At 44.4% G+C, this 12,642-nt stretch overlaps 1 protein-coding gene across 18 annotated transcripts in view; it reads right to left on the reverse strand.

Moving 5' to 3' along the window:
- Nucleotides 1-12,642, reverse strand: part of Itpr1 (inositol 1,4,5-trisphosphate receptor type 1) — a 301,702-nt gene that overhangs the window by 263,346 nt on the left and 25,714 nt on the right. For all 18 annotated transcript variants that reach the window (XM_078033540.1, XM_078033553.1, XM_078033547.1 and 15 more), the window contains one exon: nucleotides 8,418-8,488. In XM_078033540.1, coding sequence (XP_077889666.1) covers nucleotides 8,418-8,488 — 71 coding nt within the window. The remainder of the gene's footprint in view (nucleotides 1-8,417; nucleotides 8,489-12,642) is intronic.

The raw sequence follows: 12,642 nt of genomic DNA on the forward strand, positions 1-12,642 counted from the left end.
AGAGATGGGGCCAAGAAATATTTGTTTTAACCCATGATCCAAAAGTGTGTCAGGAAACTTGAAGTATGACCCAACCCTAGCTTTGACCCAGCATTGCTCTTTGACTCCAGAAGACTTCCTAAATATTTCTAATTTCCTCACTTGTCAAATGAGGAAGGGAAAGAGTTATCATGGGTGCAAGCCATTCACTGCACGTCTTCGTCAATGCTCAGCAGACCTTAAGAACCCTCTGCCAAAAGAAAAGTCCTTCATCAACCACTACACGCTGCTGTCAGGAGAACCGTGTAGCAACATGATCACGGGACCCAATGACGCTGGGATTTCCAAATCCATTTTTGCCTTGGAAGAAGGCACAACAGCAATTCTGAGATATAATCAGATGACAAGATAAATGTGTTTGTTGCACTGCAGGTATTTTATGCAAACAGAGTTGAAACTTGATCTTCATTCGCCACTGAGTTAAGCAGACAATAAATCAACATAAGAAGGAGGTCTGAGATCAATTTTCTAAGGGTGTCACAGGAAGTGAAAAAAATATGTGGATCAGGGTATAGTGGCTCATGCATGTAATCCCAGTAATTCAGGAGGCTGAGGCAGGAGGATCACGAGTTCAAAGTCAGCCTCAGCAGTTTATTGAGACCCTCAGGAACTCTGCAAGACACTGTCTCTAAATAAAAAAATAAATAGGGTGGTGGATGTGGTTCAGTAGAATAGCACCTCTGGGTTCAATCCCCAGTGCCAAAATCAAAAATGAATGGACCCACGCATAAAGCCCACGCTCAGCATGCCCAGAGCCCCAGCCGTGCATCTCAGCTTTGAGCAAGTGGGTGGCACTCTATCAAGGGACACACTGCGTGTGTGGGACTCCTGAATAATCAAGCAACATCCCTAGTGACTGTGTAACATGCTGTGAGCGTTCCATGCTGCCCAGGGAATCAATTTAAATTACAGTTTTGTTCCCTTTAAACAGAGTCTGTTGGTGCAAGATCGAGATACGCTAGTAAGTCTGAAATGAAGATCATAAAAAAACCTACTAATCTTTTTATTAAATTTGAAGTGATTTTGTGAATATAGAAGTTGTAAAAGACTCTCCTGTGAGGCAACTTCTTGCATGCACAAAAAACCTTAAATATGCCTGGAGGCATCTGCTTGACAGGCACCTTAAATAGCTGATTTTTCTGCCTTATTTAACAAGACTGGCAGAAATGAAGTCCTGTACCCCTGCTGTGAAAGGCCCCTCAAGGATTAGAATCCAAAGAGCAAACAACATTTAAGTGAGGCCCTCCTCTTTGCATATGGGTATTTAAAAACTAAATAAGATATGGGTTCATTCCTTCTAGGCCTTGCCAAAAGAAAGAAAGAAAAAAAAGAAAAAGAAAATGTTGCTTAGCAACAATTAAAACAATGTGAAGCCAAGGAGGATCGTCTGAAAGCAAGCTAAGCCAGCAAGTTGGTTACTGCCACCCTGGGCGACCTGCATGATCCAAGATCCTGGCTGTGTCCCCATGTGGCCTCTGGTAGGGCCTGTTTCCTTCACTTTCATCTTGACAAAGACAACTGTAATCCCAAAGAAATAGAACCTACTAATGGACAGAAAGAGGCTCCCGAATTCCAGTCCTTTCTTGTGCAAGGTCAACCTGCCTGATTTTTGCCACCGACTGCAAAGTATCAAGCTGGAGGTCACTTCGCATAAACTCAAGTGAACAGATGGGCTAACTGAGGCCTAGAGAGAGGAAATGACTCCCCCAAGGTATGAGAACAGTTGGCAGCAGTCACTGGGCTCGACTCTAGCTGACTTCTTCACCAGTCTTAGCAGTTTTCTTACATATGCTGAGAAGTGTTCCCTGCCTTCGACTAAACTGCAGGCAGCACCATGATCAGATGAGTAGGTTACTGACACTCCAATATTTCTTCTTGCTGCACCCTGAAAAAGGTCACTTTTAGTTAGGCTCATCTCAGAACTGTCAGGAGGTTTTAAAGCCAATTATACAGCAGTTTCATAAGATGTGAAATGCTTCTCTGTTTCCATCAAGACATCCTACTAAATCCAAAAGTACCCTCGCAGGTGGGCTGACATCATGCTAGTAGCCCTCTGGGACCGGAGGAAGAAAGGTCCAGTAAAAATTTTTTTAAAAGGCCACGAATCTGAGCCTCTGAGCCTCTGATTCACAGCCATGAAACCTCTTCTCCCAGCATCATCCTGACCAGGCGGCTCCCGGGCTCTCTCTGCTTCATATGGGGAACATGCTGGGGAACCAGAGGCCTTAAACCAACTTCTGCTTCTAGACAGGCCCAGGCTGGACCCTCACTGGCACTACAAACAGAACTCAAACCACGCAACAGGCTACACAATGTGCATCCTATAGTGTGTCCTCGAAGTGGCTAAAGATACCTGAAGAGGAAAGGGTCCGAGATCTCTGTCTTTCCACCTGGTATTCTTCCCAATTTAACTGCTCCTAACTTAGAGCTGGGAAGCAGATGAGAGCGGAAAAGTCGGCTTTTGCCCTTCCTCACTTAGAGACTTTGGAGGTGACCAGAGAAACTACCTGTCCTCTATGAGGTTTTTAATCAACATTAAAAATGGGAGCTACTGTTACTTACAACACAGACCTCTCCCTAAGATTCCTGAAAGTCAGAGGGTTGTATTTCACTCATCTTGTGCCTGCCCCTATCACCAAGGCAAGCTGCTGTCACACAGTAGGGCCTCAACAATATATCAGCTGAGACTGGGTAACTGTGCTTGAAGCCTGTTTCACTGGAAGAGAACAGGAACCCAGGTGACGAGGCAGGCGCTTACCGAGAAGACGCACACTATCAGTCCGATGCCAGGTCCTCCCTGTTCATGAGACCACTTGATGATGGAACATGCTTCCTGTTACCTCGCCTGTCTCTCCCCAACTTAAAAGTCGGCTTCCCTTCAAACAGGTTTTCTTCTGAACATGAATATGGCAACACCTCTCGTAAGCCAACAATTTGGGGCAGGGTTGGTCTCTTGAAGAAAATGGAAAGACCAACTTTTGAGGGCAAAAAAATCTGAAAAAGGAGATCATGCAACAAACGGCTTGAGCAACTCTGAAGCCAATTTTATTTCCCCTTAGTCCCTCGTTTCTACTCTCACACCCCTGAAGGTTCTGCAGAAAACAGCAGAGACTCTGGGATCAACATGGAGACGGCTGTCAGTTTCCATCTTTCCTTTGCGAGAGACACCTTTTATATTTAGCATCTTGGTGGGGGGAGGGGTAGGCAGGAGTGGGAAGAAGGAAAAATAATGTAGAGAAGAGAGTTTGCTAACCACCGAGTTTCTATTCCTAATTTCAATCTGTCTGCATTCCCTGTTCTTGAAAGATCATGGGCAAAGCCGATGCAAATCAGGGAGAGCAGAGATTCTGCCTCATCTTCCACGACACCTTAACAAAGGAACCAAAGTAAATCAATTACTCTACATCTCAGCTCTCCTTGTCACCTGGAGGACAATGACACTGTCCAAAATTCATTCAGATGATGAAAAAGATTTGACTTATGTGAAAACAGATGTGCAGCCAATCTTTTCTTCCTACAAAGTTAGGGGCAGGAGATATATTCAAAGAAATCAGAAAGAAAAAAAAAAAAGAACCAATTCATTCTGGATAGGCACTTTAAATCATGAGAGAAAAGCCAGTGTGTTCCATTTTAACCCTTCTCCATCTACTGTGAAAGACAGCTGCCCATCACTGAGAAATACCATGTCCCCAGGACTCTATGAGGTTTGTAATCAATATTATCTTTAATCCTATTATCTTTGTAAGGAAGCAATTGTTTCTTCCCATTCTACAGACGGAAAAACAAGCTCAGAAAACTTACACCACCTCTTAATGGTCATTCAGCTCGTATAGAGGAGCACTGGTCCTCAAATCCAGGCCCCTGGGATCTATGTGCACATCCTTACCCACGAACCATTTAAAGACAACAATAACACCACCATATCATTACAGGATTCACATACGGTTCCCTTCCTTCTGCTCCCATTTATGAGTACCAGGCACTGTTGTAAGTACTGGGAATGAAAAGATAAGAAAAATTATGGCTTACTGAGCCCTTAACAAGGGCCAGGGCTTCCTCAGCATTCATTTTTTTTTTTTTTTTACCTTTAATCATTTTTATTTTTGATCGACATAGTAATTGTACGTGATTGGGATGCAATGTGATGTTTCAGTTCATCTATACATTTGTGAATACTCAAGTCAAAATAATTAATCCATCACCTTAAATGATACTTACCTTTTCTTTTTTTCTATTTTTCTTTTTTCGGTAGCATGGATTATACCTGGAGTGTGTAACTACTGAGCAACACCCCAGCCCTTTTCATTTTTCTATTTTGAGGCAAGGTCTTACTAAGTTGCATAGGCTGACCTTGAACTTGCTATCCTCCTGCCTCAACCTCCCAAGTAGCTGGGATTACAGGTGTGTGCCTCTGTATCAAGCTCTTCTGCTGCTTTTGAAAGCTGGGGATCAAACCCAAGGACTCATGCGTGCCAGGCAAATGCCCTCTCACTGAGCTACATCCCCAGCACCTTATCATTTCTTTCTCATGAGAATATTCAAAAATCCTCTCTTGTAGCTATTTTGAAATAGACAATGGATTACCATTAACTAGAGTTCCCTACTGTGCCTGAGAACCTCAGAACTCACTTCTCCTCACAGTAACTCTGTACCTGTTGACCACTCTCTCTCCATCTCCTACTATTTTATTCTCAACTTCGAAGAGATCAACTTTTAGGATTCCCCACACGAGTGAGATCATGCAGTATTTGTGTTTTTGCGCCTGGTTTGTTTCACTTAAGCTCAAGGTCCTCTAGGTTTATCCTCATTGTCACCAACGATAGAATTTCGTCAGTTCTTACACATTTAACCTTCACAGTAAGTCTATGAGGCAGGGACAATTCTCTTCTGTTTTACAGAAGAGAAAACCAAGGTGGGCAGATCCCACTAGTCCAAGGCCACATGGATCAGCATTAGTGGGACCTGGACTTGAACCCAGGAAGCCTGGGCCGAGGACTTGTGTTATTAACCATGGCACTACAGACCTCAGGAGGAGCTGCCAAAGTCAGGGCCCTAGAGTGAGGCCAGGGAAGCACGACATAAATAGGACCCTGATTCCCATCGACTTAAGAATGAGGTACGCTGATTCTCCATACAGAGAATCATTTGACAAGTAAACAGTAAAATTGTGGGGGGGCGACCCCAATGATTAAAGGCAGTTCCTCTGACTGCTGACCTAAGGGCTCCATCATCCCATTGGGCTGTGGCCAGCGTCTCTCTTTTCCATCATGTGTTTGTTAAACTCCAGGGAGCAACAGCACTGCACGGAAATTGTCTAGAAATGCCTCCAAATTGCCCAACTGCCCTCTGTGACATTTCTAAACATCAAAATGACTTCAACCTCAAAATATGCTTATATTTGAAAGGGCAGCATTCTCATCCAAAAGAGACATGGTTTTCCCTCATTTTAGGAAAAAAAATTGTTTTAAGTCTGCTACACCAGAGCTGAAGGGATATTGTGAAATCCTCAATGCCCACGTCGCACCTGGAAGAGCCGATCCTCCCAGCAATTGCAGCAGCTGCAAAGGCAGGTGTGCCCGGGGCTCTCACCTAGGTTCAGGGGCCTCTGGTCCAGCACATGGCGTCAGGACATCCTGACCCACATTCACAAGGCCACTGCACAGCTAGCTTGGAACCACATTTTCCCACCAGTGCAAAACAGCTCACACAACCTAGAAACCTTTATTTTAATTTATGGAGAAAGGCGGTCAACAAATCAAGCCACTTCCATGTGACCACCTGTAGAAACAGGCCCGGCCATGAAAGGAGTTTGGTTCTTCTAAATGACCTGTATCAGACTGCTGCCTTCATCTCAAAACGGTCCCTTCAAGTCAACCACCAGATAAGACATCTAAGCAAGAGGACTTTTACCCCAAAACCAAGAAAACATCTTTCTTCTCACTTCCCCTATGATGGTCCTATTTCTTTGTTTGTTTTGGGTACCAGGGATTGAAGTCATGGGCACTCGACCACTGAGCCACATCCCTAGCCCTATTTTTTGTATTTTATTTAGAGACAGGGTCTCACTGAGTTGCTTAGTGCCTCACTAAGTTGCTGAGATTGGCTGTGAACTCACAATCCTCCTGCCTCAGCCTCCTGAGCCACTGGAATTACAGGCGTGGGCCACCGTGCCCAGCTACATGTGGAAGGGCTGAAGGACTCGGGAGATGTTGGTCCAAAATACAAAATCTCATTTAGAAGGATTCTATTCAAGAGGTTGACTGTAGTAGGGGCTGAGGTTGTGGCTCAGTGGGATAGTGCTCGCCTAGCATACGTGAGGCACTGGGATCAAACCTCAGCAACGCATAAAAATGAAAAAAGATATTGTGCCCACCTTCAACTAAAAATAAATATTAAAAAAGAGGTCCACTGTATAACAGGGTGACTATAGATAATAATACAACATCTACTTAGAAAATCTTTCATGCAAAGATTTTAAATGCTCTCACCAAAAAAAAAAAAAAAAAAAAGGCATGGGAAGAAATGTGTATATTAATTAGCTCAATTTAGCCATTTAGCCATTCCGCAATGTACACATATTTCAAAATATCATAATTAGACACAATTTTTATTTCTCAATTAGAAATGAAACAGTATTCTCCACTATTTTTACAAATAGAAATAAACAACCACTGGTTAACCGCATGCTGCACTACCATCTCTCCCAGGGTCACTTCCCCACCCCCAAGACCTTCGTGAAAAGGGACAAGAACCCACAGTGGAGCCCGGCGACAAGCTCCTGATGCACATTGCTCCACTGAGTCCCCAACGCAAAAGCTGAGCCTGGATGAGCTCTTCCCCCAAGCAATAAAGCTGGCAGCTTACAGCTCAGGCACCATTAGCAGTGGTTCTTAACCTTGGCTACACGAGAGAATCACCTAAGGAGCTTTTAAAAATCCCTAGGCCCATGGAAACAGGATCCTTGGGAGTGTAATTCACACACACTGTATTTTTGAAAAGTTCTCCTGGTGCTTTCTCTGTGCAGCCAAAGTTGAGAATCATCCATCTCCATCTGCATGACCCAGACAAGGTATCTGTGCCTGAGGATACCTATCCACCCCCAGGGTGCAGGGCGGACTCCCTGGGCTAACGCAGGCAGCATCCTCAGCATTGCCAGGCACTGTCAATCAATCTTGGAACAGGGAATTAATTCTCTAAGTGGCTGCATCACCATGATGGGATCAAATCTCTCCCTTCTGCACTCAAGGTCTTGTTTTGGAAGGAGACACGGAGGAGAGATTAAGGCTGAACAGGCAGCCAAGGCAACAGCCACCTCTGGCTTCTGTTACTGAGGGCCTGCATCAACAACTCTTTTTTCAAAGTCCCCCTGTCCCCCCCGCCTCCGCATCTTCAGATGAAAACATTCTCCTGACAGCCTCGTGCCAACTGGATACAGGTCAACACCAATGGCCTCAAATGGCTTCTTTCCATCTGAACGTCTGCCTTCTTAGTCTCCTCTTTTTAGTCTTCAACTTTAAAAAGCCAGTTTCTAAATCACTCAGCAATAAGGACCTATAACTTAAATGATCCAATCTGCAAATGGCAAGATTTCAGTCCTTTGAGGAGGAGGCCATAAGTCAAATGCTTAACCCAGGGGGTCCTCAACACCATCTGCATAAAACAATCACTTAAGAAAGCCTCAAAGAACACCAGTACCCCAGTCCCAACCTCTGGAGATTAACTTATTTGATCTAGAGGGAGGCCCTGAGTATCTACTATATTTGAAAGTTTCCCGAGATAATTCCAGTAGGTGGTTATCACGAACCCCACCACATCAAAAAACAAAGTGCTTATCCTGGGAGATTGCAACTGTATTTTAAACACCTTCTTCAATCAACTGAGCTACCTTTCAAGACACCAACACCAAGAGGCAAAAAAAAGAAAAGAAAAGAAAATCCAACATTGGTGGGAAAGCTTCCTGCCTTTATCTTTTCACTTTAAAAACCAAGCACTATAATTAAGAATGGCTCATTCCAGGTCAGGTATCTAAAACTATCAGGTCCCCCCCCAAAGGGACAATGAGATCTACTGAAATAACTCATATTCCTGTAACTGGATCCATACATCCTATCCGGCTGGAGGAATACATGCACAAATGAAAAGCTTTAAACTGAATTAGTGCAAACATTTTTTATAGGCACATGAAAGCCCTAGGAGAACCCATCCCATTTTTGACAATAAATTTATGTCTTATTCAAGAAGCTGTAATGCTTCACACTGTGAAAAAAAATAAGTAAATAAACCTATCATTGCTTTATCACCTTCCACCCTCCAGCCCCCACAGAGCCAATGCCCTTCAAGCAAGTCAAGGTGACCCCTCCAGAAGGCCACCACCTTACCTCTGAATTTCTTAGGTGGGTTGTTAAGGTCTCCAGCTTCTGGCTGTACAACACAACGATCATCAACCAGGCTGCAAAGAAAACAGAGACGAGTGCCAGATCAAACTAAGTCTAGGAAAATAAAACTCTCGGCGCTACACAAAAAATTAAATATCCCAGAGCTTTTTCTGCACAAAATGTAGACTTCGTGTTCTTCTGCCAGGGAGCTATTTGCAATAAAGGAAATGGAGTTCCATCTAATCCAAAAGCCCAAGGTTCTGTTTCTATGCTGGATGCATTAGGCGACTGTTCTCTGCCCTGAACCATATTCGTGATAGATGTGGGTACAATCTGCTCACTGCCAAGGTCAAAAGACATCAAAAAAAAAATAAAAGGGCGAGTGCAATCCAACAAATGGTTAGCTGAGGTGCCAACTTTGCACCAGGCACTGTACTAGGCCCTGAGATGTGAGGGTGAAAATGAGCCCGGCCCCGTTAAGGCTACTGCAGAAGCCACAAAAGCAAACTGATAAGGACAGTGTAATTGAAAAGGCTGTAAAAGAAGGAAGAAAATACAGCCAGAAACCCAATGTGGCTGAGGCCACGAGAGCAGGAGGCAGAGGAAGTTACGCTAGAATTAGTGGGAGTGTTGAAATAGAGGTGGGAGGACAAGGAGGGTAACGTCTCTAGGTGCCAGAAGCACAGAGAAAACCCACAGAGATCGGGAGGGAAGGATTTGGAGCTTCAAACATGATGAGTGGACAAAGCAGGAAAATAAATTACCAATAAACAACCAACCTCCCAACCTCCCCGGCTGAAAGCAAAGCTGCTCTAGGCTACGAGCGCCATGGAGGCCATGGGAGCCTGGTGTGCAGCCCACAAGATGCCCAAGGCTGGAAGTCAGTGTCCATTTGGTGAGTGAACCAGTGTCCAGAGTAGCCACCCGCATCTAGCCTCCTCGGGCTTCAGAGCATAAGACCTCAGTGTGCATCAACAGGAGCGCGGATGTGGTCCAGGGTCTGAGGCTTTCTGTTTCTTTTTCTATCACTTATTTTTTTATTATTTATATTTATTTATTCATTTATGTATTTTTGCAAAAACTCAAAAGAGTATAAAGGGCACATATAAAAACTCCACCCTGGGGTGTAATCACATGAAAAGCAAATGGAGATCAGCAGACCAGAGGAAACTGACCTGAGGTGGGGGGGAGGGGTGGAAGGAGGGGCGAGAGGGAGGGAGAAAGTGCAGGCGATGGATATTGACCAAATTATATTGTTACATTGTGTGCATGGACTAAAATGCAAAGGCAAATCCCATCATTAGATAACAGCATAATGCACCAATAAAACAGACCCACCCTCAATCCTGTTAGTGGTAATACCACCAAAGCCAACAAAAGACTTGAAAAGGTGGGCGCAGAACCCCAGGCAGGGCTGTCATGCATCCAATTCTCAAACCAGGAGGAAGGAGGAGGACAAAAGGCCCTGTTCAGGTCTAGACTGCTGAGGGCTCTCTGCCACCTGCAGATGTGACTGTCCTTCTCAACCTTTCTGATCTCAGTCTCTTCATCTGTAAAATGGAAGAATTGGTCTCAAAGATTCTCACCTTTGCTCATCAGTTTTTCTCTGTCTAAATAACACTCATCCCAGGACCCTGTCATCCCCCAGGCTTATTGAAGAGAAGGGACCCAAGAACTTTTATCTCTAACAGGATCTGGAGGTGACTCAGAAGCACATCACTAGTTAGCATCTGTGAACACACTGGCTCGCTCTCTCTTCTGAGCTGTGACTCCTTGGGCTGGAGTTCTAAAGCTCAAGAAGCAGATGAAGCCACTCGGAGGTGAGCACACCCATCTCCACCAATAGGAGGGGCCAAGGAGCCAGATACCAAGTCCCACTGAGCCCCATGACTGGTCCTCCATAAAATAACATTAATCATATCAAAAAGGAAGAAGGGGGGTTCAAACTTAGTTTTCCAAATCAATTTTGATGCCAACTATCCTCCAATATATGCAGATAAAAAGGTGAACACAGTATTCATCCAAAGCAAGTACCAGAGCTGGGCACACTGACACATGCCTGCAATCCCACAGACTCAGAAGGCCAAGGCTGGAGGATCACAAGCCTCAGTAACTTAGTGAGACCCTGTCTCAAAAGGAAAAAAATAAAAGGGTCTGGGGATGTGACTCAGTGATAAAGTGCCCCTAGGTTCAAGGCCCAGGTTTAAAAAAAAAAAAAAAAATATTAGAGATCCAAATTTTAAAGAACAGCCACCCTCTCTTGACTGCATTTTAAATTTTTTAAACATTTTTGCAGGGTTGGGGTTGTGGCTCAGTGGTAAAGCGCTTGCCTAGCGTATATGAGGCACTGGGTTCGATTCTCAGCACCACATTAAGTAAATAAATAAAATAAAGATATTGTGTCTAACTACAACCAGGAATATTTTTTAAAGACTAATTTTGCAGTGCTAGGGATCAATCCATATCTTCACTTTATGTGTGCAGGGGGTGAGGGGGCTCATTCATTAATTAGTTTGTAATACTTTTTAATAGGAAAACATAAAGCAAAGAGTTCGAACCTTGGAGGAGTTTTAAGAGGTAGGACCCTAAAAAGAGGTACAATCTCAGGGGCTGACTGGGACTCTGCATCTGATCCACATGCATGTGAGCCTGGATGGCTTGGTGGGACAAGGGACCCTGAGGAATGGTGAGCATACAGTGGGGCAGAAGTCTAACAGCCCTGACATCCAGACCAGAGCTGTGGGCAGAAAGCGAGGAGGGGTGCTCTGAGAAGCTAGGAAGGGAAAGGCTGCCCTACAGAAGGTAACTGTCAGGACCCCTGGCCTTGGAGACGAGAGCCTTCCAAACTGTGAATCCTTGGACAAGCATCTGCACCTCTCTGAAGTGCAGAGGTGTTGCCTCCATGAACCATGGTGACACCGTGAAGAGGTGGGTGTTAAGGATCAAGAGGAGGGTGTGGGCATGGGACCTAGTACAGCACCTGGCACACAGTGAACACCCACGGGGCTCACGCAGGGCTTACCGCTGCTGTATGTTACTGTCGCCATTGCTGAAAAATAAGAGAGTGAAAAATTCAACCATGGTGGATGGAAAGGAGGAGAAGGCAGCCGGGATGAAAGAAGGGGCGGTCAGAGAGGAACAAGAGGTCCACCAGGTAGGGACATCAAATGTAGAAGCATTCACTAGACTGGTGACCGGGCAGACCCAGTGACTTCTTTTTTTATCAGATGACTGGAAACCAAACTTTCTGTACAGTGAGAACCCAGGTCTAATTGAGCTGTAATTCTGTATTTGAAATACTTTCCTCCTTGAGGGTGGAGTAAGCTGACTGAGGCCTTGGGAATACTCATGGCACCAACACCAGAAAACAAGCCTGATTTCCATAATAGCTATAATTAAAAGGAAGACTCTGGCTGCTGTAAAACAGAGGATTTTGGAGATACTATGGACCTGCCTTCTCCCCATTTACTTGAAATCAGCTCTTGCCAAATTCAACAAAGCCTCCCCAGGCCTAAGTACTCCTCCGTACAGAGTACACACCATTCCTGACTGTCCGGAGTTCACCATGTTGATCCTCCATACTGCTCTTGTCTGCCTTGGGGGCCACTTGGCTTCTCATTTCCTCTTTTTAGACAATAGGAAAGGGGAGAAGATAACTCAAAGAGGGCATAATGGCATATATTTATATCCTTAAAAGTGGAATCAAGGGCTGGGGCCATGGCTTAGAGGCAGAGCACTGGATGCATGCATGAGGCACTGGGTTCGATCCTCAGCACAACATAAAAATAAACAAAAATAAAGGCATTCTGTCCACCTACAACTACAAAAAAATTTTAAAAAGAAAAAAAGTGGAATCGAGATTGAAGAAAGCACAAATAGAGAAACCCGATTGACACAACTTGGTGCAATTTGTAACTTTCAAATGCATTCGGCAATTTAGAGTAGGAAAGTTAAGGAAGGTTCTGCTTCAAAGAGACCTAAGCATCATAGAAGTTCTGAATTCATAGAGTCCTAACTAATGAGGGGTTTGTTCTTTCAAAACAGATGGAAAACAGTATTCTTGTGTAAGAGGTTAAACTTGGCTAACTTGGGATTTGGAATCTGTGATTTCAACCGCCCTTGGAAAAGCCGAGTAAAACAGGAACATGCTTATCTTATTTTTTTTTTTAAGCAGATGTTATGATATCTTAAACAAGATCCTGCCACACAAGAAACTGTGTGCTCTTAC

The sequence above is a fragment of the Ictidomys tridecemlineatus genome, chromosome 16, assembly GCF_052094955.1.
Source record: "Ictidomys tridecemlineatus isolate mIctTri1 chromosome 16, mIctTri1.hap1, whole genome shotgun sequence".
In the NCBI taxonomy this organism is placed as follows: domain Eukaryota; kingdom Metazoa; phylum Chordata; class Mammalia; order Rodentia; family Sciuridae; genus Ictidomys; species Ictidomys tridecemlineatus.